The 15622-nt window shown below is 43.8% G+C and overlaps 1 protein-coding gene across 2 annotated transcripts in view; it reads right to left on the bottom strand.

Moving 5' to 3' along the window:
• DOCK1 (dedicator of cytokinesis 1) overlaps window positions 1-15622 on the bottom strand; it is a 278458-nt gene that overhangs the window by 71373 nt on the left and 191463 nt on the right. For both annotated transcript variants that reach the window (XM_071446428.1, XM_071446429.1), the window contains exons 30-32: window positions 9063-9141; window positions 8500-8600; window positions 5584-5642 (exon numbers count right to left, since the gene is read on the bottom strand). In XM_071446428.1, the coding sequence (XP_071302529.1) occupies window positions 5584-5642; window positions 8500-8600; window positions 9063-9141 (239 nt within the window). The remainder of the gene's footprint in view (window positions 1-5583; window positions 5643-8499; window positions 8601-9062; window positions 9142-15622) is intronic.

Here is a 15622-nt window from a genome sequence, read left to right as displayed (position 1 = left end):
GCACAGCCCTGAGAGCTCCAGGCAGAAGTTTAGGAAACACAAACAATTTGTCCATCAGCAACAGGCTGGGATCCACTGGGAGCTCAGGACACAACTGGAGATGTTCCTCACAAATGCCCTCTTAGGGATGTTTACAACCAGGTTCAAACACTGTTTCAATGCCACTATCATGCTTCAGACCAGGTTCTTTGGAGTCCAGTCCTCAGTTCCCTCCAGCTCTCAAACTCTTGCTTCCCACTGCAGTTACCAGTGGTACAGGACACAAACAGATTTCAACTCATTTTTATTCCACTGCACTACACCACAGCGACAGTAACCAGTGAAGTCTTTAATTGGTAGTTTCACTTTGACCAGAACTAACATAAATCTCAACAAATGTAATCAAGAAAAATCCTTTACCACCAAAACACGCTCCTTTTTTTAGCAGATATAATTGAAGTCCCTTGATTTGGCTAACTCCTGAATCCTATTAGCATTAGCAATCGGATCAGGGCAAATTAATACTCAAGGAAAATGGTGACTTTGGGTGCTGCTGAAGTGCTGGGGGCTGCTCAGGAATATCAAGTGAGAGGCCTAAAGCTTCCCTGAGTCTCCTACAAGGATGATTACATTGGATCTCTCAGGTGACAGATTTCTTGTGTTATGCCTGAGGAGTGTCAGAGCCAAGACTGCAGAAAACAAATAACAGTGACAAAAGTTGTTCATCACTGCGAGCTCTCCCTGTGCCACAGAGGGCTTTTCCATTGCCTCAAGCACAGGAATTCCCTTTGAACTTGAGATGTGAACAATCCACACAAGATTAGAATCTTGGATGAGATGATGATCTGTTTGCAGCTCTGGGAGAAGCCCCTGGAGCAGGATGTCTGTCCCACGTGCATCAGTGGTGACACACATGGGTTTGCTGTGACAGTGTGATCCTGGGAGATGCTGGGCCACTAAAGGAGCAAAGCAGGAAGGGAAACAATCCTCCCCTGGCCCCCCAGGGCATCCATGCCCCTGTATGGTAAACAACCCAGCAAGGAATTCACCTTTTTCCTCCCCAAGGGAATGTGGGAACTCCCACACAGAGACTCCAAATGTGACAAGTCTGGGAGAAAACTGAGGAGTCTTTTCTGAAAACCAACTTGTGCAGCTGCTCTAGGAACCACATGCAAAAAAAGCCCCCTTTGAACCTGCAAAACCTTCCCCTTGCAGCACCTTGTGCCTGGCCATGGGATGTGCTCACACAGCAGGAAGTGACCTCACCACAAACCAAATCCAAAGTGCTCTCCTTGCTGGATAACGTGTGATTCTCATTTCCCAGATTCCTCCCCTTGCAGTTTGGGCCACAAAAGCCTGTGAGTGATTTGCCAGCAGCCTCCCCTGTGCCCTGGGCAGGCTGGGAACACGCCTGACTAATCCAGAGAGGGTTATGTGCAATGACTTCTATTTATGTAACACCCAAAGTTCAGGGCTATTTTTAACCCTGGCCTTCCCTCCAACGACAGCGAGGGCCCTGTCAAGGCACCTTTGGTGACGTCAAGCCCTGGCAGGGATGGTGGCATTCACAGGAGGACACCAGCAACCATTCCCCTTCACCTTGAGGAGCTCCTCTCCTCCATCTCCCCCCAGCTGGCTCAGACGTCACCAACACCTCCAAGCTGCCTCTCCCTGGCCACCTTTGCCACCAGGATGTCACCTGAAATGTCACTGCAATTCCTCTGCCGCGCAACTGTGGGTGCCACCAACCACTGCACCCCGTGCACGGGGCTCTGTTTGCTAAATTGCATCACAAAAAAACCCTTCCAGTGTGTGGCTTTTGAGTTCCTGCATCTCCAGGACAGGTCACGGCCTGTCTGATGCTTTTTTGATGCTTTAATGTCTCATCAAGGTTTAAGAAGCCCCAGTTTCAACAAAACACTGACTCAAAGTAACACATTTTAAAGTTCAGGTTGTGCTATGGAAGGAAAAAAGCCTCTAAAGTGCTGTTCTGCACTGTAAGTGTTCTTTTATTTTTTTTTCTGCTCATAAAAATAGGAAGGTGTGATTATTGAGGCCTCCCCTGCATCAGAAACAGGCAGCCAAGTGAAAAGTTTAAGAATTCTTATTTTACTATTGAATTTCAGAAAAAAAATTATACTTTTAAATGTGCATTATAGCTGGAGGACTGCCTTGCTCCCAGCTGGAGAATTTTAACTCAGCAGGCATCATGTGTTAATCATGGTATTTAGAAACAAAACCTGATGAGACAAAACATTCATTTTTGAGGCTTTTCTATACCCTTTAATCCATAAATCAAAAGTCAGGGAGTGGCTGGGTTTCATCACATCTCATGCACAATGGCACAGGCATAAAAACCCTGTGCTCAAGAATTCCAGCCCTTCACTTCTGATTTGGTTTCTGAACATACACATGAATAATTTGATTAATGCAGTGCAGCTTCCAAGATAAAAGTGTCAGGCACCCCCCAATCGATTCCCATACAGTGAGAAGTTGGAATTCCTTCTTAATTGATGCTGTGACACAGATGAGATTGGTGAGGGGCCAGAAGTGAAACATAATCCATGAGTTTAACATGGACTCTCTGTGTGACAAAGAAGATGAGGAAAATCAAGGTGCTGCTCAGGAGACGCACAAAGGCTGCCTTAGACTGGGCTCCTGCCTCACATTTACCTTTCTCTCGCAGCTTTTTTTGGGAAGAGCACCAATTTCCTGACTCCCTCCCCATTGGGATTTTGGCATTAATGATCCCACTAATGGATCTTGGAGAATCACAAATATTAGAGCTTGAGGAGGTCACAGAGGGATCTTACCTGGATAATCTCCATTTATAAAAAAATCCATTAAAAATAAAAGGCTTTCATGACAGCACAGAAAGAAATATTGAATAAAACACTACCCCTTGAGCCAATCGATTCCCAAAACTGCAGGGGAAATTATTATCCTTGTTAATGGTGAGAAACTGAACCCTGGAGCAACTAAATAACATGCAAAGAGCAGCCAGTGACAGCAGCAGTAGTGAAAGGCACAAGGCACTCCACAAAGCCCAGCCTGGATAAAACAACCTCAGTTAACACCAGCTGGATGGAAAAGTCTGTGTCAAACTTTCTAAATTCAGTCCAGTAAATTCTGGGAAAAGTTTAAGAATCCAGAAGAATCCAAAGAGGCCAGAAATATTAGTGAGGAGAAAAGGTGGTTAAGGGAGCTGGGAAGGGGCTGCAGAATCCTTGAGGGAGCTGGGCAGGGGCTGCAGAATCCCTGAGGAGCTGGGCAGGGGCTGCAGAATCCCTGAGGAGCTGGGAAGGGGCTGCAGAATCCCTGAGGGAGCCGGGCAGGGGCTGCAGAATCCCTGAGGGAGCCGGGCAGGGGCTGCAGAATCCCTGAGGGAGCCGGGAAGGGGCTGCAGAATCCCTGAGGGAGCTGGGAAGGGGCTGCAGAATCCCTGAGGAGCTGGGAAGGGGCTGCAGAATCCCTGAGGGAGCTGGGCAGGGGCTGCAGAATCCCTGAGGAGCTGGGAAGGGGCTGCAGAATCCCTGAGGGAGCTGGGAAGGGGCTGCAGAATCCCTGAGGGAGCCGGGCAGGGGCTGAGCCTGGAGCAAAGGAGGCTCAGGGGCCCTTGTGGCTCTGCACAGCTCCTGCCAGGAGGGCACAGCTGGGGGGGTCGGGCTCTGCTCCAGGGCACAGGGACAGGAGCAGAGGGAACGGCCTCAGGCTGGGCCAGGGCAGCTCAGGGTGGATTTTGGGGAAAATTCCTTCATGGAGAGGATTGTCCAGGCCTGGCACAGCTGCCCAGGGCAGTTTGGAGTCCCCATCCTGGAGGGATTTAAAATCCATGTGGAGGTGGCACTTGGGGACATGGGGCAGTGCTGGCCTTGGCAGTGCTGGGCTGGACTCGACCTTTTCACAGAATTCCCAGAATGACCAGGTTGGAAGAGACCTTCAAGATCATCGAGTCCAGTCCCAACAGCTCAACTCAACCCTGGCACCCAGGGCCACATCCAGGCTTTGTTAAACACACCCAGGGATGGGGACTCCACCACCTCCCTGGGCAGCCATTCCAGAGCTTTATCACCCTTTCTGTGAAAAACTTTTTCCTGCTATCCAACCTGTATTTCCCTTGAGGCTGAGTGCTCTGGTTGTGTCAGTGCTGCTGGAGACAGAGCCCAGCCCCAGCTGAGCACAGGCCCCTTTCAGGAGCTGTGAGAGCGATGAGGGCAGCCCTGAGTCTCCTTTCCTGCAGGCTGAGCATCCCCAGCTCCCTCAGGGCTTCCTCACAGGGTTTGTGTTCCCAGCCCTTCTGGATGTGCTCAGTGTCCCAAGGTCCTTCCCAAGCTGAGGGGCCAGAGCTGGGCACAGCACTCGAGGTGTGCCCTCAGACCTTACCAATTACCAGCCTTTCCAGCCTCACCAATTCCATGGCTGCAGGCCTGTGGGGCTGGAGGAGGGATGGATTTGGCTAATTGCTCACCAGAGGCTGCCAGCAGCCCACACTGGCTGATGCAGCAGCAGGCACGACACTGATTTTATTACCTGCCTGTCAAGTCACATCTCAGCCGTGCACTAAGCTCTAATCTGTTCTCCAGACACTTAATTCACCGAAGATGCTTCTAATAAAAGTGAACTCAGCTGCTGTCTGAAGCCTTTTCTCATCATTCCAGCAGATAGGATGCAAATTCTGCGATATCAAATACTTATGAACCCTTGGCACTCTCTTCTCTTACAAATGCTGGGGTTTTTCAACTCCCAGCAACAACAGCTCAGCCAGAGATAGAAGTGAAGTGGCAAACGCTTTATTTCTGATCATTTAAGGAAGTTTTGATAAAACTCAGAAGAGCTGAAGTGTCTGTGCTGTTAAGCTCAGGAAAATGAAATGTGGCAGATGAGCACACTCAGGTCACAGTAAATACTGAGTTTCTCATGAAATTCAATCCCTGTACAGGCAAATTATACCCAGGGAGCAGCCCAGGGTGGAGAGAGGCAGAGCTGCCTCACTCACCCATGGGCTCCAGGGAGCTCCAACTTTCCAGACCTTCCTGAGTCACTGAGGCTGCCAGACAAGGCTGAAAAGCAGAATTTATGCAGAATTCCAGGCTGAGGTACTGAGAACCCTTGGACACATCCATTTTGCTACAGTTGCAGGTACTGCATCCTTAAGTGAGTAAATATAAATACATGTGTATATAGTTATTTTTAAGGGGGAAAAAAACCCCATTGAATAGTTATCACCACAACAATGGCTTTGTGTTCAGAAGAGGCTGAAACTCACAAAAAACACAGACAAATAAATATTAACAAGAGTGATGTGCCTACCCAGATGGTGAATTAAACATGTAGAGGTGGCTTGATTTCTTAAATCACCCAATTTCTAAAAGCTTTCTGCAGGCATACTTTTGTTTCAAGAGAAAGCAAATTCATTTTAGAGAGTCATGGGATGGTTTGGGTTGGAAGGGACACCAAAGACATCTCATTCCATGGGCAGGAATGACACCTTCCATAGAGCAGGTTGCTCCAAGTCCCATCAACCTGGCACTGAATTTTTCCAGGAATATCCCTCTAAATGTTTTTTTGGGAACACTGAAGGGAACACATGCTTAGGATACTTACCCAGGTTGTACCACATGTCCCTGATCTCAAACCCAATCTGCCTCCTCATGTCCCCATACCTTGAAAAGGAAAACAAAGCCAGCATTAAAACAAAAGAAATCTAAGCCCTACAAGCAGATAAATCTCATTTCCAAATCAGATTCACAGTCTTCAAAAAGGGAAGAAACTCCAGAACAGGTTCTCAAATGGGACCCACACTACTGAGATTACCTGGCTACCTCCCACCAGCTCAGCAATGCTTCTGCCAACATCAAAATCTGGGGAAAAAAGGGTTTGGAGCCTCAGCAATTCCAGCATCCCATGGTCCCTGGCAGAGGTGGGAGCCCACCCACCCTAAAGCTGGTGGCACCAACACCTCCTATGTCCCCTCAGGGTCATTCTCCACTCCCCTCCCTCCGCTCAGGAAAGCTTTGATGAGTGGAAATGATCCCAATGCCTTCATTAATGATGGGATCAGAACCCTAACGAGCTCCAAGGATGCATTTGCTACATGGAATATTTGCAAGTTAAAGATCCTTACTTAAATCTCAAGATGAGCCAAACTGTAATATCTGGCAACCTGTAGGATTTCTGGGGGATAACAGTGAGACACCCAGTCATTAATAAGGATTAAAGGGAATCTTCTGCATCATTAAGAATCTGCTATTATCTAATGCTTAAATGCAATGTTTAGCAAAACCTACAAATTACAATAATTAAATTTTAATTATTAAATATTTGACGTTTTAATTGAAATATGTACTTAAAAAGATGGGTGAGTGTGATATTGAATTAACTGATTAATTACATCCCCTTTGACACAGAAGTGCCTTCACACAGCAATGAAAGTGCCTCCAGACCATGCATTTATTGAATCTCAAATTTATTGTCTTGATTCCTGTCTCCAAAACCTGATTAAACTGAAAATAACAATTTGCAAATTCATTATAAACAAAGATTTACAATTTTGCAAACTTTATTAAGCAACCACTTCAAATTACTTAATTTATTTACTTATATTAGCAGTGAGAAATGTCTGTTGATTCCTTGAATTCCTTCAGTGAGATAAACTGCTCTGCTTGTTATAAAAATCACTCCAAGGAAATTTGTGCCTGTGGTTCTCATCCTGATAAAGAGGAATTATCAGTCCACAGATGTATTTCACAGCAATTTCCAGCTCAGCTTTTGGCTCTTTGTTCAGGTCAAGAGTCTGAGCTGGACTAAAATGCTCTCATAGGTGCTGGGCAGAGAGAGCAAAGGGATTCTAAATTTAATTAAATAAAATTTACCTGCAAAACCATCTCAATTTCCTAAATAAAATATACCTGCCTTTACAATACCAGCTCAATTTCCTTAAATAAAATACACCTGGCTCTGCAACACCAGCTCAATTTCTGTAAAAAACCCTTTATCTATAATGTTATTTATGTTATTTATAGCACAAGCCCCAAACCCTGAGCTCTGCTTGACACCACTTTTCTACTGAACTTGTAAATATTCCTGTTTCATCATCAAGGAAGCCCCATGAGTCCCAGGTAGAGCAGATCCTAAAGTGCTTTAAAATTCTCTTTCAAGGCTCAGGTAGAGCAGAGCTTCCAAAGAAAACACCTCAAAACTCAGGAGGGAGTGGTGGAGTTTGCAAGGAAAACTTGGCTCCCATAAAAAGGGATGGGATGGGATGGGATGGGATGGGATGGGATGGGATGGGATGTGGAGCCCTTCCTGAATTTTCTGGTCAAAACCCAAAAGCCACACGAGCAAAAAGCCTTTAAAACCAAGTCACTACAGCAGTGATGAACTGTCCCCAGTCCCCCTGAGATTTCTCTTATCATAATGACAGACAGAAAGGCCTGGATTGGGAAGGTGAAGGGATACAAAATGCATTTTCTTTCTCTATATAGACACATTTTATTTAATGTACACAGCAGAAGCCTGAGCTGTGCTTGTTCAGGGAATCACAGCTTGGAAATTCCCCATTTTGGTGACCTCACTGGCTGTGGGAACACCTGGCTTTTCCAGCTGCTCTTCCCAAATGGAAAAAGAATCCACACACTCTGCCTGAAATCACAACACTGGCTCTTTGCAGAGCCTGGTGTTTAGTTAAGTAATAATAAGGTCACTACTGTGGAACACCAATAAAAGGCAGGAGAAATATCAACAGGACAAAGGGAAAACGGCCTCAAGTTGTGCCAGGGGAGGTTAAATGGAGAGTTGGGAAAAATTCCTCCCTCAGAGGCTGGTCAGGCATTGGAATTGGCTGTTCAGGTGGAGTTTCCACCCCTGCAGGGATCTAAAAACTGCAAGGATGTGGCACTGAGGGACTTGGGGCAGTGGTGGCCTTGGACTCCATGATCTTAGAGGTTTCTCCACCCTTATTCACTCTGTTTGAACAGAATCTTCATGTTCCACTCTCATTCCCAGGCTTTTTTCCCCCTTTTGACAGCTTTCCTTTGCTGTGGGACTCTGGGTGGCAGTGGGGTGGTTGGAGGCAGGGAATGATCCCCCAGGAGGAGGAAATGGCTGCACCCACCCCACCCCATCCTTCAGGGACAGCCCAGTGGAACAGGCTGGAGCACCAAAATGCCCTCAACAAAGTCAGGGATGAACAATAAAGAGCAGACATAAAATGAGATTGGAAGAAGCACAAAGCTGAAGTGCTTTCAAAATGCAGTTTTATAACATGTGAACATGAGAATCTTGACTTTCTGAGCATCCTGCAGCAGCAAACACTAAATTCATCCCTAATGAATGGTGAAATTCAGATCTCCACGCCAGGGCAGAAACACACACAACACTTGATTCATGTTTTTCAACCCAACCTTTCATTATCCCCTGATTGCATCTCAATTTGAATAGATTTAGCAAAGAAATTAAACTGAAATTATGGCAATAGACCTCGAGATCTTGGCCATGATTTAGATGATGAGCAGGACTTACTTGTTAAGGATTTTTGCTCTTTTAGCACTTGAAAAATTCTCCAGTTGTAAAGATTCTTGTGTGAGAAAAGCAACAGCCAGGTGGAAATAGTTGTTCCAGAGCTGAAAGCCCCCAAAATGACAAGAAGAAATTCCATTAATTCTCTGAAATGTTTCTCTACACACCTACAAAACAACTTAAAAGTCTTTAAATTATGCACATAAATATTTAAAGGAGAAAAGAACAGACACCACAGAGATGGTGTTTCTTGATAAATTCTTAATACAGCTCCTCGTTGCCTTTATGTTTCCAACAAATATTTCCCAGCTACAAATCCCAATTCTTTGTGTTTTGATGATTCAGGCAGAATCCCAAGCCAAACCCTGCTGTGATTCTGTGATTCTGTGACAAGACCCACAAGTCAGGAATGGATCACAACACCTGCTGAGCCTGGAATGATTTAACTGGGATAACTGGGGTTCACAGCCATAAATAAACCATGAATAAACCCCCAAAACTACACAGGGCAGAAATTTATTACATTAATATCATTTATTCCAGTCAAATTGGGAGTTTTTTCTTACCTGTAACTCAAAGTTGGTTTGATCAAGGAATTTTTTGTTTAGCATATCTGCATACTGATTAATTGCTCGCAGGAAGACTCTGAAAGATCAAGAGAAAATTACATAATTACACACTTCTGGGGTACCTTTGTATATTTGGCATCCCAATTAGACACAAAATCCGAGTCTGTCTGGAAAGTGAAATTTGAGGCTGATACTTGAAAAGCAGTGTGATCTCACCACTGGTAAGTGTACAGAATTCTATGCAGATGTTCTCCAAATTAATCAAGTAAATTAGCATATGCAGAAACAGAGGGAGTGTTTGGGATAAAATCACTTGTCTTTAAAATATCTTTTCATAATCAAGAGATCATTAAAAATTCAGTTTATTAGCACTATATAGACATAAATTTTTAAAGTTACAGTGTTGTGTCTAAGCCAGGCGTGCAACTAGTTGTACTTTAACTTAAAGGTCAAGAAAAACACATTTTTAAACACATGAGGCAAAAAAAACCCCTCCACTTATGGCACAACAGAAATGCTGGGGAAGGACAGACTTTAGAACATTGTTCACTGCTCTATTTCCAAAATGGTAATTCAGTACCCACTGTAGCTTATAGAGTTTCTAAAACACCTCTTAAATTGCAAAAGGAGTTGGCCTGACAGGCTTGAAAGAGAAAACCAAATGGCACAGGAGAAGTAGGGCACTACATATTCATGGTGCTGAAAAATAAACTGATTATTCCTTGGTAGCCTGATCTCCATTTTCAAAACAAACATGAGATTCCCCCTGCAAACTCCAAATTTATGCTGTGCAGCTGCCAGCTAATGCCCAGACAAATGAGCTGCTCCTTGGAGCAGGCTGGGGGAGAGATCTGTGTCTCCTCAGAGTCCCCAAAAATGATGAAAACCCCTCCTGACATGTTCTGGGTTTGCTTTTTCCCCACCCCCAAAACCAATATTGAAAAAGAAAGTTCACTACTGCAAATAACAATTTTATTTTCCTTCAGACTGGTCAATTAAAAACAAAAAAAAAGGTAGAATTATTTAAAACAAAGCAGCTAGAAAGGGTTTGTACTGAATTTCAGATAATTAGCAATTTCTCCTGAAAAAAGAATTAATATTTAGCTGAAAGTTCAGTATCCAAGAGAAAAGAAGCCTCCAGATAATCCAACATGATGGAAACAGACATTATTTATAAATATTTATATATTTATATATGGGCAATATGTTGCCAAGAGATTATTTATGAACATATTGATGTATTTATATAAATATATCAATATGTACATACATTCATAAATATTTCAATATGTACATAAATTTATCAGGAAGCTAAGAGAGTTTATTTATTTATATCTTGAAATAAATTAATAAAGGGGAAAATTTGATGCCACTGGGATGTATCTGTAGTGTAAGGTCAGATCATCCCCATGGCAGAATTATGGAGGAGAAAGAAAGGATCTAAATGGGAAAACTAAAATTAAATTTAGAAAGGAAAGCAGAAAAATAATTAAAATATAGAAGTATTTTTAAGATATATGCAAATATACAAAAAAAAAAAAATATATATATATATATACAGGTGTGTTTCATAATATTATTATTTATAACTAAGATGACAGAGACATCTCTGCACTTGCACCCAGCACAGCCAAGGAGGAATTTCAGCCCTGCAGTGTCTTTGTCAGTGTTTTGGGCAAGCACTTCATTAAGAGATTTTATAAATGAGCTGAATCCAGCACACAAATGAACACCCTGCACTGCTCCAAAATAAATGGATTGGAGACCTGTGATTCAATTACTGAGCTGTAGCACAAACTAAGATTGAAATCGAGCTTATCTGTGTGATCACACAATCACCAGTTCTATTCCCTCCTTAGCCCTGCTTTGCCTTGTGCTTTTGTTAGCTGATAATACCAGGAGATCTGTAAATGTTCCCCCAAAATTAACAATTTAATGTGGTGTAGGGGCCATCCCAGGCTGCTTCCTCATGGACATAAAACTGGTTCCAACTCAGGCAGGATTGTGCCTCCAGCTTTATGATGCTGCCTTAAGACATCACTGGAATGTATTCAATCTGCTCCATCTAATTAAGCTTTGGCACAATCTCATTACTTCATATACCATTATTTTTCTTTAAATTGTAACTCTCATTTTTCCTTTATATTAATTCTAGGGAATACCAACAAAGAATAAATAATACAAATTCTGCTGTGTTTGCCACTGGAAAAGGAGCAGAGCACAGAGCATGTGTTCAAGTGGAGCTGGAATTAAACAACCCCTGGGCATCAGGGGGGTTCAGGAAGCCAGGAATTCCTCCAATTTTTCGTAAAGGAACATCCCAGAGAAGAGATTGAGAGACCTAATGCTGATTTCTGAATTACAGGAATCCCAATTTATTTTTGATTTGATCAATCCTTCTGTGACTGAATAAAAACTTCCTACTTAGGTCAGTGGAGAAACCCCAGTGACAGTCAACAGAACATCATCATCATTACCAATATCATCATCATCATCATTATTATTTCTTCTACTACTACTACTCCTACTCCTACTACTACAATTATTATTACAGTCTATCTTCATTTGCAAATCAAATGTCATGCAAACCTCACAGCACTTTGCAGGATATTTCAGCACCTCCAGTGCCAAGAGCAAAGAGCAAAATTAAGATTTTTTTTTATCTAATGAAGTTAACTTAAAAAATATATTTATTAAAATATTGACAAGTAGAAGTAGCAAGATCACTACTCTGCAGGGAGAATTTCCACAGTAAAAAATCATGCTGGATGAATTCTTGGCTGGAACCTGGGCAATGCTTTGTTATCACCTGGGAAGTTGCTGCAACTCATGAATATAAAAACGGTTGATGCCCAAATAAAAAATGAAAGAGGAAGCTGAAATATTTTATCATTCCAGGTGTTAAATCCTCCTCCTCCTCCTCCTCCAAAGCAGGTCCTGACAATTGTCAGTAACTTCACAGTCAGAAGTTGGAGAAAACGGAAAATGAAGCAAGAAGTGGCTCTTCTGAATAAGTGGAATTAACCCAAAAGCAACAGTTCTGTACTGAAGAAGAAAGGAACTGGCTGCTGGAACACTCTCAAGGATAAAAGGTGGACTTGGACATCACTGGGCCAAGGGATAAATAATCCAAACTCTCAGCTGGAGAGCATCCCTTGCAGTGCCAGCCCTTATCTCGCTGTAATTAATAACCAAGATTGGCTCCCAGTTGCGTGTGCATAAAAAGAAGTGCTCTTCTTGAAATTCAGTTTCAATGAACAAAAGAATTTATTATCCATGTCAGGAAGAGCCACAGAAGTTAAACTTTGAGAAAGGGAGAAGTTCAGAGCCTGGAACCCAACACAATGGACTGTGCTGGCATGTAAGACAACAAAACCTAATCCGAATGTACTGGGAAAGATTTGTGAGACAAAAGACTTTATCAACCCAATTAAAAGCAGGAAATTAACATTTTCTATGATGTGATTGGAATAGAAGGAATATGATTACAGAAGGAAGTCACTTCAGGATATGTGGAAGAAAGAAGGGCATAAAAATCCACCAAAGAACAAAATCAACAGCCTGGACAGAGGAGGCTATTGTGTGAGCTCTGGGGAAGGGGGGATGGGGATGGCTCCAAGGGCATCCAGAGATTCCTGTTGTAGTTTGATCTCTGAGGCAGGGACTGTCCTCTTATTCTGTGTTTAGAGACCTTCCACAGAGCAGAATCAGAATCAGTTTGGTTGGAAGGAACCTCAAATCCCATCCATTCCCACCCTACCCATGGCAGGGACACCTCCCCCTGTCCCAGGTGCTCCCAGCCCCAGTGTCCAGCCTGGCCTTGGGCACTGCCAGGGATCCAGGGGCAGCCACAGCTGCTCTGGGCACCTGTGCCAGGGCTGCCCACCCTCACAGGGTACATTTCCTTCCCAGTATCCCATCTAAATCCACCCACTTTCAGCTTAAAGCCAGTTCCCCTTTTTCCTCCCTTGTCCCCAGTCCTTCTGCAGCTCTGCTGGAGCCCCTGAGAGAGGCTTTAAGGTGTCCCCACAAGCTTTTTTCTGTCACCAGGATTTTTTGGCAGTTGATCCCTGTTTATGCATTTCCTGACCAGATCTGTATCAGCTCTCCATGATCCAGCAGGAACAGTGAATTGCCCACCACCTTCTGAATGTGACATAAAAGTATGGCTGGGAGCTCAGGTGAGGGAAGGCAGGGAAAAGGAGATGGAGAAACCATGGCAAAGGTCAGTTGGGAAATAGAGGTCATAAAAAACAGAAATTCTCAAAAAAAACAAAGCAAAAATCCAGGTGACCAAATCTCAGTGACCAGCTTGTGCCCATTCACCTTGCCCTGCCTCAGGCAGTTCTGATTTCTCCAGTAATTTCTCCCCTTTATGGCTCTCACTCCAGAGTTCATCCATCCAGGAGTGTGCTGCTGGTTCATGAACTGACTCCAATTTCAACCCCTGACTCCTGGGAATGTTTCCTGTTATTGATTATTATTCACTCCCACTGGGCCCGGAGCTGCTTAATTGGTTTGTGGATGCAGAGATTGCTTCACCAAACAGAGCAAAAATTAATGGTTGGATTCTGTAGTTTTCCAAAAGGTCCTTTCTTCCCTCCAAACAACCTCACTGCCTCCAGGAGGTGGGAACATACATCAAACCCTGACTTCCAGTGGCAATTGTAAATGAAGGAGGGACAGAGGGATTTGATTTATAAATGGAACAGGAGTCCCTGTGCCAAACAACTCTTTTTTTTTAGCCCTGTCTCGGGTTCAGTCACTTTTTATTCTGCCCTTCTCCCTCCTGATTAGTCAAGTGCCCTGATTTGTTCATGTTTAAAAACATTTTGTGCCCTGTTTTCTCTCACTCAGTTCTGACACTGTTGGAAAGTATTTGCAGGAGCTGAGGAAAGTTGGGTGCAGGATATAACACCCATCCAACTGCCTCTGCAGAAACACTGCTCTGGAGGAATAATCCAAAGAGAAATATTTAAAAAGTGGAAATATTTTTACAGCCTATGCCATTTGGCACATTATTTAGTTAGCTCCAGTACCCAAAGATTTGGATTTACACTGTGAGTGTTTATGCAAAGTATTTCTGACAGGGAAATTTCTGACAGAAAAAGAAACAATACAAACTAGGAATGTCCTCCCCACTATTTTTCCTTAAGCAAACATCAAAAAGAAAGAAAAGAAAAAGAATGAGAAAATGACTTCCTTAATGATTATCTAAACAAGAATACACAGATACAGCTTAAAATAATTTTGGTTTAGGTTATAATTTAATAAAAGAGAGGGAATTTGCAGTGAGGTTCTAAAAGGCACTATTATGATGTCATTTCAGTTAATTTAGATGGAAGGATAATGAATGCTTTATTGCAGCTGATCAGCCTTCCTGCACATCATCATGCTCCCCATGCCTGGGCTCTGCTTCTCTGGGAGACAAATTCCATGTGCAAATGGCATCCAGAGTCCTCTTCTCTTGTCAGGCTGGGTGGGAAACAACAGCCCCAGACCTGCAAACCCCAGAGAGAACCCAAACCTCAGCAAAGGTTTAGGAAGGCACCAACAGCCCAGCAAAGCCTTCTCTGAACACCCCTCACCTCAAACCCCTCCATCCCTCTTGCTGTTTTTAACAGCTTTTTTTACTTATGAATTTAAAAAATAAATTTTCCCCAGTATTCAACCTAAATCTCTGCTGGCCCAGCCTGAGGCCGTTCCCTCTGCTCCTGTCCCTGTGCCCTGGAGCAGAGCCCGACCCCCCTGGCTGTGCCCTCCTGGCAGGAGCTGTGCAGAGCCACAAGGGCCCCTGAGCCTCCTTTGCTCCAGGCTCAGCCCCTGCCCAGCTCCCTCAGGGATTCTGCAGCCCCTGCCCAGCTCCCTCAGGGATTCTGCAGCCCCTGCCCGGCTCCCTCAGGGATTCTGCAGCCCCTGCCCAGCTCCATTCCCTTCCCTGGACACCCTCCAGCCCCTCCATGTTTGTCTTGTTGAGAAGGGTCCATAATTGCCCCCAGAATTTGAGGTGTCTCACCACAGGAGACTCAAAGTCATTTCAATGGCTCAGCCTGGAGGTACCCTTGCATCTCCCTCCATTTTCTCCTTTCCTAAATTTTGTCTCTTTTCTTTCCCTCTTCACCTGCCTTTGTACCTCCAGGCCTACCGGCTGCTCACCACTAACAAATGAATTTAATTCAACACTTCTTTATATTTACACATCCCTGCCCAGTCCACTTCTTTCTCTTAAAGAACATTTAAAAAGTGTTTAAAAGATTTCTTGCAACATCCTCTAATTCAGCAGGGTAAAGAGCAGTCAAAACTTAAAAAAAAAAACAAAAAAACCCCCTAAATCCTTGATCATTTGCTGCCTTTTGAATTACAATTCCTGAGCTGAGAATGATAATAGCAGAGAGTAATCCCAAAGAAGACTTGCTACTAAATACCTACATTAGCATAATCTCCTCATAATGCCCGCTCCACAGCAGCACAGGTGCTCCATGTCACTTTATTAACCTATTTTCTAACAAATATTTCAGCCCCAGCTTTAGCACATTATCTCTAATCACTGATAGCTC

Source organism: Agelaius tricolor, unplaced genomic scaffold, assembly GCF_023055355.1.
Source record: "Agelaius tricolor isolate 1412-34295 unplaced genomic scaffold, bAgeTri1.0.p SCAF_22, whole genome shotgun sequence".
Lineage (NCBI taxonomy): Eukaryota > Metazoa > Chordata > Aves > Passeriformes > Icteridae > Agelaius > Agelaius tricolor.
Note: the sequence above shows the minus strand (reverse complement) of the source record. Positions and strands in the feature narration are given on the sequence as shown.